The sequence below is a fragment of the Elephantulus edwardii genome, unplaced genomic scaffold (assembly GCF_000299155.1).
Source record: "Elephantulus edwardii isolate Elephantulus edwardi_28Jun2011 unplaced genomic scaffold, EleEdw1.0 scaffold00174, whole genome shotgun sequence".
NCBI lineage: Eukaryota > Metazoa > Chordata > Mammalia > Macroscelidea > Macroscelididae > Elephantulus > Elephantulus edwardii.
The window spans coordinates 3,550,173-3,569,985 of record NW_006399924.1 but is presented as its reverse complement, the minus strand read 5'-3'; the positions used below and the strand labels follow the sequence as shown (position 1 = coordinate 3,569,985).

General features: G+C 38.1%; 1 protein-coding gene across 1 annotated transcript in view; it reads right to left on the bottom strand.

Annotated features, from left to right (window-relative positions):
- The window catches only part of RSBN1 (round spermatid basic protein 1), a 69,722-nt gene that overhangs the window by 17,464 nt on the left and 32,445 nt on the right, over positions 1-19,813 (bottom strand). Inside the window, exons 3-4 of the mRNA XM_006895702.1 lie at positions 8,748-8,885; positions 8,298-8,440 (exon numbers count right to left, since the gene is read on the bottom strand). Coding sequence (XP_006895764.1) covers positions 8,298-8,440; positions 8,748-8,885 — 281 coding nt within the window. The remainder of the gene's footprint in view (positions 1-8,297; positions 8,441-8,747; positions 8,886-19,813) is intronic.

The window sequence follows — 19,813 nt, the reverse complement described above, 5'->3', positions numbered from 1 at the left end:
AAAAAAAAAAAACTTACCCAAGACCAAGAAGTTGTCTAAAGAGTGCAAGGGTATACATATGGCTTAAAATCGCAAAAGGTATAGGTGAGGACTGTATCCTTTCTCCATACATCATATACATATTCAGTCAATATACAGAAACTGGACTTTATGAAGAAGAGTATGGCATCAAAATCAGAGGAAGACTCAAGCAACCATCTTTGTTATGTGGATGACTCCACCTTGCTTGCTGCAAGTGAGGATAGCCTGAAATTATAGCCTTCAATATGGATGACATCTCAGCCTTCATTACGGAATGCATTACAAAATCATGATAAAAATCTTCACCACTAGGTTAATAGGTAATATGATGATAAATAGAGATAAGACTGAAATTGTTAACAACTTCATCTTACTTAGATCTACAATCAACACTAGTGAAGAAATCAGATACTCTGTTGGAAAAAAGAGACTGTCAAGAGACTTCTTTAAAGTAAGGTACTGAGGAATAGCAACATCAGTTTAAAGACTTAGGTCTTTAAGGCACCTATTTAAGCCAAGTTGTTGTTGTGTACTGAAGAGTCAGAACTGACCCATAGCTGACCCTCTGGAGGTTTTACAGAGGCAGTTAGACCCATAGGAGGAGACTGTTCATCTTTCTCTCATGGAGCAGCTGGTGGCCTCAAACTGCATGTCTTCAGGATTGCAGCAGTTTCTTGTCACTTGGCACCAGAGCTCCCTATTTAAGCCATAGTCTTTTCAATTACTTCCTATGTATCTGGAAGTTGGACAATGACTAAGGATGACAGAAGAAGTATCAATGCCTTTGTGGTGCTGGAGAAGAGTACTGAATAAACCATGGACTGCCAAAATACACAAACATATATGTATTAGACAAAGTGCAATCAGGTACTCCTTAGACATAAAGATGGTGATACTTTGTCTCATCTACTTTGGGCATGTTGTTGGGGGGGCTGATCCTTGGACAAAAAAAAGACATTATGCTTGGAAAGGTGGAAGGGCCAAGAAACGAGGAAACTACTGAACAAGATGGACTGACATAATGACTGGAACAATGGCCTCAAATACATCAGAGACGATGAGGATGGCACAGGATAGGGCAAGGTTTAGACACACTGTTCATAAGGTTGCTATGAATCATAGTTGGCACGACGGTACCTAACAACAACAGACTCAAACTATCAGTCACAGACGTTGATGCTGTTCAGTGTCATGGAGTTAATTAAGACTCAAAACAACTTTTTTTTAAAAACATATTTCTTTTTTGTGTGTGTGTACCGTCAAATCGGATCTGACTGGTACAGGAGGAGATTGACCCTCCTTCTCCAGCTGAGCATCTGGTGGATTTGAACTGCGTACCTCTGGGACTGCATTGCAGATTCTTGCCACTAGTCCGCCAGAGCTCCCTCTATAAACAACTTTTGAGTTATCTAATGCTGCTGGAAATGAAGTAAGAGGAGGTACAGCCTGCTTTTCAATAGTGTGTTTACGCCACATAACACTTTATGAGAAAGACCTACTTCACTATATATGAAAGGGGCCACACATAAATTCAACCATAACAGCAATCCCAAGTGACAGTTGTTGGCTATAGTCTTAACAAAAGTAGAGTTCCTTATAATCCATGCATCATTTCAGAAAAAAATTTCAGATATGTGCCGATTTATGTTGTTGTTATGTACCACAGATTCAGAATCGACCCATAACTGACCCTTCAATGGATTGTCACAGGCAGTATATATCATACAGGACTGCCATTTGTCTCCTGTGGAGCAGCTGGTGGATTTGAAACCAGTGCCTCTGCCTTGGCAGTACAAATTCTTATATGCCTCTTTTTTTTAAAAAAAAAAAAATTACTTCAGCTTTTCACTCTCTGGGCACCACCATGACAGTTGCCAAGAACAAGCTCCTTATAAAAAGGTAGCCAAAAAAAAGGAGTCAAGAAGAAAGTTGTTGATCCCTTTTCTAAGAAAGATTGGTATGATATAAAGGCACCAGCTATGTTCCCTATAAGAAATACTAAGAAGACACTAGTCACAAAGACTCAAGGAACCAAAACGGCATCTGATGGACTCAAGAGTGAGTTGTATTTCTGAAGTGTGTCTTGCTGATTTGCAAAATGATGAGGGTGCATTCAGAAAATTCAAACTAATTACTGAGGATGTACAAGACAAAAACTGCCTCAACAACTTCCTTGGCATGGATCTTACTCATGACAAAATGTGCTCCATGATCAAAAAATGGCAGACCATGACTGAAGCTCATGTTGATGTCAAAACTACTGATTGTTATTTGCTTGTATAGTTTTGTGTTGATTTAAAAAAAAAAAAAAAGATAACAATCAGATTCGGAAGACCTCTTATACTCGGCACAAACAAACAGGTCCGCCAAATCTGGAAGAAAATGATGGAAATCCTGACCCGGGAGGTGCAGACAAATTACTAGAAAAAGGTGGTCAATGTACTGATTCCAGACAGCACTGGGAAAGGCTTGCCACTCTATATATCCTCTCCATGATGCATTTGTTAGAAAAGTGAAAATGCTGAAGAAGTTTGAATTGGAAAAACTCATGGAGTTTCTTGGCGAAAGTGGTAGCTCTGGAAAAGCTAGTGGAGATGAGACAACTGTTAAAGTTGAACGAGCTGATGGCTATGAGGCACCAGTTTAAGAATCTGCTAAAAATACAAACTTTTAATAATGACAAATTAAATTATTATTTGTGGAAAAAAAATTAGTTTAGAATATGTTCAAGCAAGAGAGGATAATAAACCTGGGAAGGTAACAACAAATGAATGGAAAGTCCCGGTTTGTTAACTGTGAAATAAGCCGTTCAATTCTGATGCAGAAGAACAAACAGCATGAAAAGATACCTAAGTAGTGTTATGATACAGCAGTCAGTATAATCAAGTCTAGAAAGACTTGAGCATATGACGACAGTACCGAATGCAAAGGAAAATAAAGGGACTGCTGCCAGCAGATCAAATGCAGACAAAAGGAGAAGCCCTAAGAAAGCTCTGTCATCCAAATAACAAATGCCGGCAAAGTTGTGAGAAACTGGAACTTTTATTCACTGCTGGTAGTAGTGTAAAATGGTACGCCACTATGGAAAGCCATCTGGCATTTTCTCAGAAAGTTGAAAATAGACATATGATTTGACCCAGCAATTCCACTGTTGAAATCAGAGCTATGACTCAAACAGATGTTTGCACACCACCCATATTTATTGCTGCATTATTCACAACAGCAAAGGGATGGAAGTAATCCAAGTGTCTAACAACAAATAAATGAATAGAAAAACTATGGTTCAGTCACACGATGGAATATTATGCAGCACTGAAAAGCATTACACAACATGGGGAGCCTCAGGAACATTATGCTGAGTTAAATATCTCAATCACAAAACAACTGTATAACACCATTGTTATAAAACAGGACAAAAAAAAAAGACTGATGGGATGGGGTGGGGAAATAGGATAAAAGTATACAGATAACAAACACTGTAGAACACATGAGAGGAAGAACTGTCCAAAAGGAATACATGATTAGGCATTATTCATATGACAACAATCTGGTCCAAGGAGTGCATTGCTCAGTGAGCTGGGGAAGAGAGGAGGAAAGGCATAGAAGAAAAGGTGAACAAAAGAAAAAAGAAAAAAATTGTAAATTTTTTAAAAATTAACTGGGGGGAAGGGAGGAGGGAGAAAAATGTGCAACAGTGAATGAATGAATGAAAATGCAACTTTTCTGTAAAGTTTAGTTAATATTACAATAAAATAAAGTTCTAAAAAAAGGAGGAATGGGGAGAGATGGGAAGAGAGATAAGTGTACAAGAATGAACAAATTAAAAAATAACATGTACAAAAATTAAAAGTAGTCAAAGAGATAAGCCAGGGTACTATCATTACTAGAAGGAATGGATGTTAAGCAGTTCAGAGAATGAGTAAGAAGATAGAAAACACTAATAATCTGGTTAAGAAAAGTTTATGTACTCCATCAAGTAAAGAAATGCTCTTCTTGTGTACCTTTGAGTTGCAACAAATTCAAAGTTGACCCTACAGGAGATTACCAATCTTTCTCCCCACAGAGCAGCTGGTGGATTTGTACTGCGTTGTCTAGGCTTGCAGCACAGCTCTTACCACTAAGTCACCAGATCTCCCTAGAAGGAATATAAGGGGGGGGAGGGGGGGAAACCACCAACTAAAAGAACTTCAACATTCTGTAACCTCTTCTTTTGTGTGGCAACACACAACAAGTAGAAAGACGAAATCTTGACCTATCACATCAAGAAACCAAACTACTGTCAAATCTTTAAAAAGATGGCATTAAAAATTAGAAATCGTTGTCTCTAGTAAAAATGTGTTTCTTTGTGTAGGACACATTTTTCTTTACAAGACCTATTATTGTGGTTTTTAAAAACCTTGTGTGTGTATTTAATTTAAAACATCAGTAACTTTAGAGTTCATAAACCAAACAGTCATCTTTATTAACAGGATTCCCAAGAAATGAACAACTTCTCAGGCGGACCTTACCAGATTCATCTACAGCAGCTTGCATTCACAAAAGATGATGAAACCAGTGTTTAAATTCTGATTCACTCATTAAACTATTTCAGATTTCACTCTACTTCAAAGTACGTCCGAACACTTCACTGGAGAATATGTAATCTCAAGGGAAATAAAATTCAATGGGTGTCAGACTAGTAGTGAAATGACAGTTTATTAAATAAATTATGTTGGTACTGTTGGTTAACTCCTTGGTTGTGGGGGGTAGGGGTATCTACTTATATATATACATGAAAACTAATTCCAAATAGGTTATATTTTAATTCACAAATGTACTAAAAGACAATGTATGTGAGTATTTTATAATGCCAGAGAAAGTAAGACCTTTCTAAGCCGTTGATAAAAGAAAAAATTCACAATAGCTTTGATTAAATATAAATAAAAATGTGTTACAAAAGGGAAAAACCAGAAAACAAAGCCAAAACACTGAAACCAAATTAAAATAATGAAGGAAAACTTTAATAAGGGGGGGGAGGGAAGAAAGGGTTAAATGTCATTCACAGATGGTTTTAGCACTGTGCAGGAAGTCCAATTTACTGCCAGGTTTTACCAAGCCACCATCTTGCATTCATGTCACTGATGTGAGGTACCATCAACCTGGTTCCAATTCAGAGCAAGCCCATGTACAACAAAACAAAACACTGACTGGTCCTGCACTGACCTCACAATTTACTGTGACCACTGTTTTATTTATATCATTGTTTACAAAGAACTGTCACATTTTTATCTCAAGTGTTGCTTTTGTTAGCTGCCCTTGATTCATGATGACAATTCCATGCACAAAGGAACAAAATGGTGACCAGTCCTGCCTCATCTTCATAACAAGTCATGGATCAGCCATATGCATTACAAAGGGTTTTCACGGCTTAGTTTTTGGAAGTAGGTTATGAGACTTTGATGTGAGTCCATGTTAGTGAGGAAGCTCTCTGCTAGAGAAACCTGTTCAACACCATAGCAGCACTGACAGAAAGATGCCTGCCTGGGAGGTGCTCTGGTAAAGAACTCAAGCTTATTTCAGCACTTAGCTTTTTCATATGACGTGTATGGTTAAGGCCTAATCATTCAAACTCACTTTTTGGACTTACTCCGGGTTGCTCTTTGCATACCCAAACCCAATACCACCTAATTGGTCCCAGCTCATGGCAACCCTATCAGCTAAATAAAACTGCCCCATGTGATTTCCAAGGCTATCATCTTCAGTGAAGCAGAGTGGCTGCTGGGTACAAACTGCTAATCTTTTGGTTAGCAGTTGATAGCTTAAGCACTATGCCCCGAGAGCTCCTTGCTCTTTCATAGCCTAAGCAAACAGAAATCATTCTCTGCTTCACCAAATGATACATTTTCACACTAGAGTGAGGTAATCTACTTGCTTTCTATATTTTTTTAAAAAAATAAGTTAGCCAAATATGAATTGCTTAAATGCTGCATAATAGATTACATTCTTGATTTCATTCAGCAAGCACTGCAAACAAAAACTTCTGATGTACCATGAAGATAAAGATGAGTAAGATGCAGTCCCTGTCCTCAAGAAGCTCAAATCAAATATGGGTTTTTTTACATTTTTTAATTAATTTAAATGAAAGTTTACAGAGACATAGGGTTTGCAGTCATTCACTGTTGTACTTTTCTCCCTGCCCACCCCCTCTCCCCCAAATCACTCTTCTCGAAAAGAAAAACTTTCATTGTTATGCAATCCCTCCCCCCAAGTCCACTCCACTATGCAGCCGTCACTCTGGAATTCTGTAATGACAAGAATACCCATTCATATCCCTCTTTTAAAAATTCTGTTTTTAAGGACTATGAAGTCAGAGGCAACTCACAGCTGACCCTCTAACAAGTTTTCACTGGCAGTAAATCGCACAGAGGTGAATGCTCAACTTTCTCCCATGGAGCAGCTTGTGGATTCAAACTGCATGCCTTTGGATTGGGAGCACAACTCTTTATCACTATGCTACCAGAATTCTCCCAAAATCTAATAGAAAATTAAACACATCATCAGATCATCAATGAACAGAAGGGTGTGGGAGTAGACAGAAGGAAATAGCTAGTAATCTAACAGAAGGTTTAACCACTGCTCTACCAAGAGAGATGATAATCCAAATTCTGAAAATATATCAACTTTAACAGTTGGAGAGTGGGAGAAGAGGCTGTCATTCCAAGTAAAAAGACAGTGCTAAAACACAGAGCTGTGTAGAACCATGGATTAGAAACAGAATTCTATGTTGCTAGAGAGGATTAGCAGATACATTTAGAAAGAGGTCCTGCTATAGCCAAAGGAGAATTTTGTTCTTCTGTCTTAGAGACAGTTAGAATTCAAGTTTTAAGATGAGAGGGGGGGAAAAAAATTAACAACTTCTAAAGAAGACTGTTAGATAATGAGTGAAATGGATTAAGGAATTGGCTAATAGATGACTAATTTAGGGAGTTCCTAAAATAATCTAGGAGTCTTCAGGGTACAGTGGGAGGAAGATGAGTCAGTCCTTCTAAAACAATTAGAGCCTTGGAAACCCTATGGACAGTTCTACTCTGACCTATAAGTCACTTTGAAACAAACTCAACTGCAATTGAGTTCAGCTTGGGGACTTAAAAATAATCTAGACAAATGGTTTTAAAACACTTCTTAAGTCACAATCATTTTCATAAGAAACTAACTGTTTAAATGTGCTTTTACCTAAAATCAGGAGATAATAAAATAGATGAATGGGATCATCTAAGAATCAAATCCCTATGCGTATTAAAAATATATTCCTCCAACAGGGTAAAAAGGAAACTCATAGACCGGGAAAAAAATATTTAGCAATCACTTACCTGACAAGGGATTTATATCTAAAATTTATAGAATACTCCAGCCCCTCAACATGAAAAAGGTAAACAATCCAATCACAAAATAGACACAGGATATGAATAGACACTTCACCAAAGAAGACATTCAGATGGCAAACAAACACATGAAGAAATGTTCAAAATCCTTAGCTATCAGAGAGATGCAAATTCAAACAACTATTAGATATCATCTCATCCCAGAACAATTGCAAAGTGCAAGAGGGCAGCAAACAACAAATGCTGGCAAGGTGGTAGAGAGATTGGAACTCTTACTCACTACTGGTGGGAATGTAAAATGGTACAGCCACTATGGAACGCATTCTGGTTCTTCTGATTAAGTCTGAAAAGGAAATTCCATTGGACCCAGAAACTCCACTACTGGGAATATACCCTAAAAAAAAAGAGCCACAACTCTAACAGGTATACACAGACAATTTAACATCACCTGGTACATACATGTTTACTGCGGCATTATTCACAATAGCAAAGAGATGACAGGAACCTAAATGGCCATCAACAAACAAATGGATAGAAAACCTATGGTACATTCACATGATGTATAACACAACACTGAAGAACAATGAGCTCATAAAACATTACACAACATGGGGGAGCCGGGAGGACATTATGCTGAGTGAATTATCTCAGTCACAAAAGGACAAACACAGCATAACACTGCTCGTATAAAACAGGACAGATATGGGGATACTGGGGAGAGAATGGGAAAAGAGTGGAAAGATAATTAGAACAAGTGACGGAAAAACTGTCCAAAAGGAATATATGATTAGGCATTATATGTATGACAACAATCCAGAACAAGGAGTACCTTGGGAGTTGAGGGAGGAGGAGGGGAGGGGAAAAAACGTTCAACAAAGAAAAAGAATATTTTTTTTAAAAAGTGCTTTTGCTTACCTTCGTCTTTTGAAGGGTGACTTTGGCATATCTGCTGTAGGGATCATCTGCTCTCCTGGCCTCACCCACATTATAGGCCCATCATCACTCTGGGACCTACACTGGAGTCGAAGGCTGGAAAGTGTACCCCAGGGCAAAGTCATCTAAAAATGAGACGAATTAGTCACATTTAAAAATTCTTTTTCTTATGATTTATACAAGTTATGCTCCCCTACAAAAAAAAAAAAGCTCTATGAAGCTGTGTATCATAAAGGCTTCTTTATACAGTGATTTATAAAACAAAAATTATTAAGTGAGGTTAAGTCTTTTATATAAATATTTTATACACAATTTGCATCCAAAACAGCAGACATAATTTAATTCTAATAGATAAGCCTAATCAAAATCTTTCATGAAAAAGTATCCTAGTATCCTCTTAATGATCAGAACTTTAACAATAACAACACTCACTTTTAGAAATGGTGACTCTTCTAACATATCAAGAAACTCTGGGAAATAATCACCAACTTCTTCATCAACTGCTCCAACAAGACTTATCTGTCGCATAGGACCTGCTCGGTAGGTGCCACAGCAGTATGTCCTGTTGACCTGAAAAAGGAAAGAGGAGGAAGAGAGGTCTGAAATAAACTATAATTAAAGAGATAAAAACAGGGTATTATTTCCAATGTTGCTATTTCTGTTATATACTAAGAATACTACGGATAAAGTAAAAAAAAAATTATATATATATATATATATAGTATCAAACCACACTGGCAAACAGATTAACACAGTGCTAAAATATAGACATTGCAGTGTATAACTTAACCTAAAGATCCCATACCTCAAAGAAATAATAGAAACATTAGCAAATACTTAAAATTTACTCTGAATGATGGCTTCTGAACTTTGTACAAACTTTATAACAATATTTTGGATGGAAAAATTTAAATACATTATTAATGGTGAAACTGACAGGACAAGGGGAAAAAATAAAGACATAGATGAATCTCTCTTTTTTTAATCTTTTTAGCTTGAAAGTTCTCATATGACACCAAACATCAGGCTGACAAAGTCAAAGCAACAGATCAACTTAGCCCATTTAACCAAATTCACTCTCCCATTTAGTTCATGAAAAGATAGGCCCCTCTTCCCCAGCAGGGACATCTTGTTCTTTACCCAACTTAATACCAGTGACATCTCTTGGAACTTCACCCTACGAATATCCCATTTTCTGTCAATCTAAATTATCCTCTTTTAAAGTTCAAGTATTCTTTTATCCCAGACGCTCCTGCTCTTCCACTCTTTCCCTTTTCTGAAGTCTAATGTTATCAATGAACACACATTTTATTTATATCAACTATTGAATTCAGGTATATCCTGTACAAATCTGTAGCCGCAAACAGCTTACCTAGCATTCAAACAGTATCTACAAATTCATTTCATACAATCTGATGATTTCTCTAGTCATTTCAGGTATGTTGTTTTATACTCGTATATCCAGTTTAGAATAAGTGTTTCTCAAGTGTATAAGACAGAATATGTGCACAGATGTCAAAACTAAAAATACTGTACTCTAACTAGAATTTTCACCTAAAAACAGTTTTGACCCATCATTTTCTACCACACTTAAGATTCAGATTGAATTCATAGACTTGTACCTTTATAAGGTAGGTTCCTATTGTTGTTATGTGCCGTCGAGTCGCCTGCAACTCACAGCAACCCTATGTACAACAGCCCTAAACCCTGCTCTATCCTGTGCCAATCTCACTGTCTCTGATACACCTTACCCAATTGCCCCAGTCACTGAATCAATCAACCTCAAAGAGGGTCTTCCTCTCCTATGCTGTCCCTCCACCATCCCAAGCATGACATCCTTCTCCAAGGGACTGGTCCCTTCTTGCAACATGTCCAAAGTATGTCAGACTAAGCCTCAGAATCCTCGCCTCCAAGGAGCAGCCTCGTTTAAACCTCTCCAGGATGAACCTATTTTCTTAGCAGTCCATGGTATATTCAATACTGTTCTCCAACACCATAGCTCCAAGGCATCAATTCTCCTTCTATCATCCGTAGTCACTGTCAAGCTCTCTGACGCACAGGAAATGACTGCAAAAACCATGGCCTGTATCAAATGCACCTTAGTCTCCAGAGTGACACCACTGCTCTTCAGTACTTTGGGGAGGTCCCTAACAGCAGACATTCCCAACGCAATGTGTCTTTTAATTTCCTGGCTGCTGGTGTCAAGAGTGTTGATTGTGGAGCCAAGCAAACTAAAGCTGTGAACAGTCTCAATCTCTTCACCATCCATCCTGATGCTGCCAATTGGTCCAGTGGTGAGAATCTTTGTCTTCTTGATACTGAGCCTCAATCCATATTGAAAACTACAGTCCTTGACCCTCTGCAGCAAGTGCTTCGGGTCCTCCTCAGTTTCAGCAAGCAGGGTGTATCATCTGCATAATGCAGATTGTTGATGAATCTTCCTCCAATCCTGATGCCACACTTTTCTCTTACAGCCCAGCCTCCCAGATAATCTGTTCTGCACACAGGTTGAAAAGGTATGGAGATAGGACCTATCCCTGGCATAAGCTCTTCCCAAATTTGAACCATGCAGTGTCTCCTTGCTCTGCTCTGATAACTGCCTCCCAGTCCAAGTATAGGTTTCGCATATCAAGTGTTCTGGGATTCCCATTCTTAAGAGTCAGCCACAGTTTGTTGTGATCCACACAGTCAAACTCCTTTGCATAATCAATGAAACACAGACATTCCTCTGGTACTCCTTGCTTTCAGCCAAGATTTATCTAACATTAACTACAATATCCCTAGTACCACAACCCCTTCCAAACCCAACCTGCACTCTGACAGTTCTCGGTTGATGTACTGTTCTAGTCATTTTTGGATAATCTTCAGCAGAATCTTGCTTGCAAGTGATATCAATGATATTGTTCGATAATTTCCACACTCTGTTGGATCACCTTTCTTTGGAATGGGAAATATAGATCTCTTCCAGTCAGGTGGCCAAGTGGTTGTCCTCCAGATTTCTTGACACAACTTGGCGAACACATCTAGGGCAGCTTCTGTTAATTACGTCAAGCGGTATACCATCAATTCCTGGAGGCTTTTTTTTTTTTGCAAATTCCTTCAAAACAGCTTGAACTTCTTCCTTCATCACCATAGGCTCTTGCTCATATCTTGTTTCATGAAATTCTTCTGTGTCTGCCAATTCCTTTTGGTACAGTGACCCTTTCCATCTTCTTATAATACTTCCTGGAACATTACATATTCTGCCCAAAGCATCCTTAAGTATAGCAACTCAAGGTTTGAATTTGTTCTTCAGTTCCTTGAGCTTAAGAAATGCTGAGCGAGTTCAGCCCTTTTGAGCTCTTGCACATTTCATCGTATATTTTACTCTGTCATCCCATGCTGCCTTTTTAAATCTACTGTTCTGCTCTTTAATATCTTGAATTCTTCCCTCTGCTTTGGCTTGCTCTAGTGCAATATCCAGAGTCTCTTCTTGACATCTATTCTGGTCTTTTCTTCCTCCTCTGTCTTTGTAATGGCCTTCTGCAATCTTCCTAGATGATACTCTTGATATCCTCCCACAACTCATCTGGTCTTCGATCATTAGTGTTCAAGGCCTCACACCTGTTTCTGAGATGGTTCTAAAATTCAGGTGCCATAGACTCAAGGTCATATTTTGGTTCCTGTGGATTTGATTTTGTTTTCCTTAGCTTCAGCTTGAATTCACATATGAGTAGTTGGTGGTCTGTTCCACAATCAACACCTGGCCTAGTTTTCACAACTGATAGTGAGCTTCTCCAGCGGTTATTTCCACAGATGTAATCGATCTGATTCCTATGCATACCATCAGGTGAAATCCATGTGTATAACCTGCCTTTATGTCTCTTAAAAAACGTATTTGCAATGAATAAGTCATTGATTGTGTAAAACTCGATCATTCTATCTCCAGTGCTTCATTTCTGTCACCAAGTCCATGTTTTCCAGCTAGTATACAAAAGTTTAAATAATTTGTTGTCACTTATTTAATAAATGTGATCCAGTATTTCTCACACAATTCTTCACTATTTGTTCTTCAGCAGCATTTTTAGAATTGATCTACTTTTCTGTAGTTTTGTGTTTTGTTTTTTCAATTTAACATCACCTGGGTGTATGTCTATATATACACACAGAGGGGTTAAAGAGGATCTTATAATATTGCATCCTCAAATCAAGGAGGGTTCTTAATTCCTTAGAAATCTTTCCTCTATCTTAGGTGATTCTTAAGCAACAACCACTCTGGACATAATTATCTAGCATTACTTGTATGAATTACTTTTTGCATGATCACCCTACAAAAAACCATGTGAGGTAGCATCAGAAAAAGGATCATCATGGGATATAGGAAGAGGAAAGATAGGAAGCTTTTCTAAGTACTATTATAATCTGTCTGATCAAATTACCCTAAAACAACTAAAACGGACTTAACATTCAGTAGTACCAGTTACAGGAAGCACTTTCGTAGGTAACAATATTCAAAGTTCATTGGTGTTGAGTTCAAATCTACGCACAGTTTATGGTCCTGGGTTTTTGAGAAGCTATAAATCTCATGGGAGGAGATTGCTTATATTTTTTTCTGTTGAGTCACTTGGGAATTTGAACTGCCAGAGAGGTGTCACTTTTAGGTAAACAGTGCAACTCTCTACAGATTAAGCCATTATCAGGATCCTCTAAATACCTCTCTCCACCTACATTCAATTATCAGAAATTCCTTTAAACACACACACACACAAAAAACCCCAAAAATGTCTTTTAATCTATAGGGGGTGGTGGAGGCTTAACACTACCAAGAAATATCCACCAAGAATACATGTTTTTGGGCCCTGTGGAAGACAAAGCAGCTCCTCAATAATGAAAAAGTCCAGGACATATGGAGGTCTCCAGGCAATGCTGAACCTACAGATGCTGAAGTAAACAATAAAGACCTTCCTCCACAACTGACGGTGGCTGGGAGGAGAGGCATTCCCCTACAGCTGGCATCCTGTATTTGGACTTCTAATTTCCTAAACTATAAAAGAATAAATTTGTTTGTTAAAGCCATCTACATCTGGTATGTCTGTTATAGCAGCATTAAATAACTAAGAATTTGGTACCATGAAAGTGGAAAGCTGCCCTAACAGCTGTAATATGGGACATGGCTTTGGAACTGGATAATGAACAGAGTCTAAATACTGCCTTGACAAGTCTATATGTGGAATTACAGACGACAAAGGCAATTCTGATGAATGCAGAGAAGGAAAGAAGGGAGAATTGCAGCACCATAGAAAGCACAAACAAGAAGCAACAGAAGACAAACTGCAGCAACGAAATTAGGAGACCTGCAATCTGTGCAGAGATGAAGACTGACCCCTGGAGTGAGAGGGCTGAATGCCTTTAGGCAAGAAGCTTCCTGGAAGAAGTCTTACCAGCACTTGTCTGTGGAGCTGGGCTTGGAGCTCCACTGAGTTTGAAAGCTGGATGTCTTTGAGTAGATGCTTACTGGTAGAGTGCAATGCCTATAAGGCATTCACTGGCAGAGCTAAAGAACTCTGCCATAGTTGCCAGAACAGGATAGAGTCTGGGTTGGCCTTCTTGAGAGACTAAGGAGTATTGGAAGCAGAATTACTTCCATCTGAAAGGATAAGAAAGCTGTAACCACTGGAGTTTCAAAGTATGAGACTAAGCTTTCTAGGGTCTCTAAGGGTAGAGTCACAGATCTTTGCCAATTTGGTTCCAGACTGTGTGATACTATCCTTTGGATAGGGTCTCTGCCCAAAACAATGAGGCTGCCATGCCCAAAGGGGCAGAAAAATGGGGGCTGCTAGAATGGAGGAGCTAGGGTTACCACTGTGCTAGAGAACTGAACCTCACAAAGGTCAGGGAGCAGATGTACTGTTAAAGCCTAGAAGGCAGAGCTGAAGCCCAGACTTATGGCATCTCCAGTCTGAACACAAGAGGATATGGCCAATGCACAGAAACCATTGCCTAGATGGTCTGAGAAAAGAGGATTATTTTAAGGCTGGAGGTCTACTGTAAACTGTTCTGCTGGTTATCTGACTTGCTTGGCATCTATCCTTTTGTATCTCCTTCAATTTCTCTCCTTTCTAATGGAAATGTCTAATGTGTCACCCTTGTATTTTGTAATTTATTCGCGTGGTCTAAATGCCCTATTAGTTTTTTATACAATCATTCATAGACATTTTATTTAATAAAATTCACTGCCACTGATTAATGTAATTAACTACACACTATAATCTGTCTCTATCGTACACTTCCTTTCCCTTTACTCAACTAGCCTATTTGTATTTATTCCTTCTCCTATCCTTCTGATGCCTGTTACCCCTCCAAGATTGATTTGTGTAAAGCTTTAACTTTTTCTTATAGTGGTCTTAAACCTTAATTGTGTGTGTATGTGTGAGTGATTTATTTCACTCAGAAGAATTTGTTCTCGATTCATCTATACTGTGTAGTATTTCACAAATTCTTGATCATTATTTAGTGAAATATAATACTCCATTATGTGAATGTGCCATAGTTTCTTTAGCTAGTGATATACTGATGAATACTTAGTCTGTTTCCAATTTTTTGTTATTGGAAACAATATTGCAATAAATGTGTGTGTTTGTAAGAATTCTTAGTTCTTTGGAAGAATGCTAGTAGTATAATTGCTAGGGAGTTCTGGTGGCCTACAGGGTAAGAAGCTGCACTGCCAAGCCAAAGGCAGGCAGTATGAATACACCTGCTGCTCCAGAGGGCAATCTCCTCTGGTACAGTTCACAGGCTCTAAAAACCTGCTGGAAGATCAGCTATGAGTCAGTTTCAGCTCAATGGCATATGACAACATCAACAAGATCGTTAAGCTTTAGTGAGATTTTGGTTTACTTAGGCTGCTAACTTTCCAATTACACTACTCTTAAATTTGAAAGAATTAACTTACCTAATATTCTGCACATAAAGTGAGAAAGATTATTTAATTTGACACTGTTTGTTGTTGTTGTTATGTGCCGTCAAGTCACTTGCGACTCATAGCGAACCTATGTACAACAGCCCTAAACCCTGCTCTATCCTCTGCCAATCGCATTGCCTCTGACACACCCATCCCGATTACCCCAGTCACTGAATCAATCCACCTCATAGAGGGCCTTCCCCTTCTGTGCTGTCCCTCTAACCTACCAAGCATGATGTCCGTCTTCAAGGACCTCTCCTTCCTTACAACATGTCCAAAGTATGTCAGACGAAGGCCCAGAATCCTTGCCTCCAAGGAGCAGCCTGGTTTAATCCTCTCCAGGAGTTTATCTAATTAAATATTGCCATCTTTAATAGCATGGAACTTAAATACAAGACAAATTAAAAATGCAAATACCTAGGATAGTTAATTTGTGAGACAAATAAGTATAAAGCATTCTTCCTAACTGGAAAGAGAAAAGTTAACTTTAAAACAGGGGCAGGGAGAGCAAAAGAAGAAAAATGAGGGTGTGCTAAGGCCATGAAAGATAGTAAACTCTGATTATCTCATAATTCTCCTCAGGCCAATATGTTTATCTTCATCTGTATATAAAGAAAAGCAAATGGTCAAAAGAACAAACAGACAGGTCTTGGAGAAGGTGCATCTGGAACACTCTTTGGAATATAGAATGACTAGGCTTCGCCTTACATACTTTGGGCATGTTGCTAGGAAGGGCTATTCCTTAGAAAGAAACATCAAGCTGGGAAGAGTGGAGGTCAGTGAAATAGGAAGCCCCTCAACCAGGTGGACTGACATGGTGACTGCTGCAATGGGCTCGTGTGTGTCAGTAAATGTGAGGATGGTGCAGGAAAGAATATGGTTCAGCTCTTTGTTCATAGGATTTCCATGAGTCATACTCAACTCGAAGACATCTAATAACAAGGTTTTTAAAACCTGCAACACTCAGGCCTATCTGGAAAGCCAGGTAAATTAGACTAGCTGGAAATCTTCCTAGAAAACCACAATCTCCACACTTTCATTCCTTTACTTACACTAAACCTATCTTTGCCTATATTATTCCTCCCCTCATGCTTTTACATTTTTGTATATTCAGCCTAAAGCCCATTTCTCATACACTATCCCAAAACATTTTAATCATCCATCATACATCTTCTTATTACTTACATTGCTGCATACTACTAGGAGAGGGGAGGAGGAAAAGCAAGAAAAACTAACTAAACTGTAACTTGGTATCACCAAGAATCATTAATTCCCTTTCTGCTGAAGTATCAATGCCACTTGGCAACTTCCTGAATACCTTATTCAGTTGCTTTCCAATAACACAAAGTCACTCTTTCTTCATATTTCTTTACATTAACTCAAACTCACTGCCATCAAGTCATAACTGACTCACTGCTGATTCTCCTGTGAGTTTTCAAAGACTAAATGGGATGGGAGGAGACTGCTCATCTTTCTCTCATGAAGCTCCAGGTGGATCTGAACCCTAGAAGGGCACCACCTTAGAATTAGAAGCACAACTCCCTACCCACTAGGCAACCAAATTTTCCTATACCATACAGCTTCTATTTTCTCTAAGAAAAAGAATGTGAATCAGGTCTGAGTTCTCTCAATATTTCACTTCTTTGTACTCACATCAATTTCTATATAAATTGTTTCCTCTCATTTCAAAGAAGGGAGCTCTTGTGGCTTAGGGTAAGGAGTTAAACTGCCAACCCAAAGGTATTTGGTTTAAATCCACCAGCTGCTTGTAGGGAGAAAGATGGGTAACCTCTCCTGTGAATAAGAACCTCTGAAAAACCCTTGAAGTCAGCTATGAGTCAGTTCCATCTCTAAAGTACACAGTAACAACAGCAGCAACAACATTTCAAAGTTGTACTCTCCTCTAGTTCAAAGTTAGTTTTTCCACCTGGGTTTTAACTGTCATGTCCTCTATTTTAAGATTCTCAGACCTTGCAGTATCATATTATCTAATCTCTTCTACAGTCTGTCTCATAAAAAGAAATAACTACCGTAATGAAAAACTTCCTTCTCTGAAGTCTTCTTCCTATAACTAATGCTCTCAATATAAAGTTCCTCACTAAAAATTTTACACTGGCCCGTCTACTGCATACTTTAGTTGCTAAAGCTGTGAGGTAGGTTTTGAGATCATGAGTGTGATGCCTTACACGTCAATGTTGAATCTTCCTACCCATGAACAGGAAACACTGCTTTAATGTCATTTGGCCTCTTACTGTTTCAGGTCTTTTCACTAACACATAGTGGTGGGGCCAACTATTTTACCATCCAGTAGTTGAGCCATTTAGCTATCACCATCCCTTTGGGGAACTCTGGTAACCTAGTGGTTAAGAAGCTGTGCTGCAATCAGAAAGGCATGTGGTTTGAGTCTACCAGCTGCTCGAGAGGATGGGCAATCTCTTCTAATGCAATTAACTGCCTCCGAAGACCTGCTAGATGGTTAGCTATGAGTCACTCGACAGCACATAATAACAACATCATGAACAACAACCACAACTACTGCATTGTAGCCTTAAGATTTTGACAGCATAACCATACATTTCTTCCTCCAAATATAGTCTTTCTGACAGGTTTCAGCCAATCTAAGTATTTCCATCTATTCTGCTTGCTTTAATGATAGTTTCAGACTGAAGCTAACCAGCACATGCCAGTCCTTTGCCCATACTAACTAATACGTGTACATGTACAAACCTTAAAATTTAATACTTAATTAAAAAAAAAAAATCAAACTAGTTGCTATCCAGTTAATGCTCACTCACGTCTATGTATCATGGTAGACCTGTGCTCCACAGTGTTTTCAATGGTTTCTTTTTCAGAAATCAGTTACCAGGCCTTTCTTCCTCTCAGTCTTGATTGTATTCAAAACTCTAACTTTTCCATTAGCATCCAAGCACGTTAACTATTTCCACCACCCAGGCACTCCTGTTTGTGCTACTGAGCCATTGTTGTTGCTGTTATGTACAGTCAAGTTGGAACCAACCCATATGGACTCTCCAGGGGGTGGTTCAGAGGCAGGTAAATCATACAGAAGATTGACCATCTTTCTCCTGTGGAAAAGCTAATAGCTCCTTATCACTAGGCCACTCGATCTCCCCTATAAAAGCATAGAAGGGCTGAGTAAGTATCACAGGAGATGGGTCCAGAACCATAAAAAAAAGCTAAGCAACACAGAAGGTGAGGAATAAAACACTTAAATGGAAACAAAGGATATGAGTTTAATATCTGCAGAAATATCAGTCAGACCACTCCGAATTTTCAATCTCCTCACCCTGTTACTTCTAGTTTATATCCTATGTTTGTGGAGTGAGCCACAAAGATTATAAACACAAAGAAATAAGACACATGTATAGAGTTATCACACTTAAAACAAGACACTGAAATAAAATTCCATATATCTCCAATAAAATTAAATAGCCCTTTCCACAATTGAATGCTGAGAATAATATCAAACAAGAGTATAACTCGGTAACACTGGAGGGGGGAACAGGTGTTAAATTCTAAACTGTAGAAATTTATAGTCTCAGTGAAAAGATCTCTAAATGTTTATAACTGGAGTTTTTCTGCCAATGACATGAGCAAATCCCAATCCAGTTATCACATGATAAACTACAACTATGAGTTCGTAGAGTTTCTAGTGAGTTTGGTACTGACTCATGTTTAAATAGGAACAAACTATCAGGCATTTGAAGAAAACAGCGGACATAAATAAGATTAAAATAAAAACTTCAGTGAAATAAAGACAACTGAAAGAATAAAAAGAAATGAAAAAAAAATAGTATCAGAGAAACAAAAGAGACTATGCATTCATGAGAAAAACAGTATTTTTAAAATAAGAACTCTTCAATTTAAAATATTAAAAAGCTTAAACAAATCCAACAGAAGATAGTTAAATTCCCCCCAGGAATGAGGGCTAGAATATAAATAAAGACATTGTACAAGAGAAAACTAAGAAAATTTATAATCCAATTCATAAACAACAACAACAAAACCTAATAAAAACTGAGATAAGGAAATCAGCAAAGAAATATTACAGGAAAATGAATCCTAACTGAAGGACATTAGCTTCTATATTGTTGTTGTTGTTGTTGTTGTGATTAAGTACCACTGTGTTGGAACCAACATAACTAACAGGTTTTCAGAGGCAATAAATCACAAGGAAGGAGACTGGTCATTTTTTTCCCATGGGTGGATTTGAACTGCATGCCTTTGGGCTGGCAGTACAACTTCTCCATTAAGTCACCAAAATGTAGTTTCCACATTAACAAGGTCTAAATAACCATCAATGAATATAAAAAGAGTCATACATGTGATACATTAATTTTACAATGGCTTTCAACTATATTGATAAATATAACTATACTATTATTATTTTTATAGCCTCTTTCATGTCTGAAATAGTTCATAGTAAATTTAAGAAGGAACAAAAAGATGGCCATCTTAAGGCACATTATCCTGGAATTTTGAAATTTGCAATAAAAAGCCAGTTGGGTTTTTTTTTAATTTTTAAAAATTCTATATTATT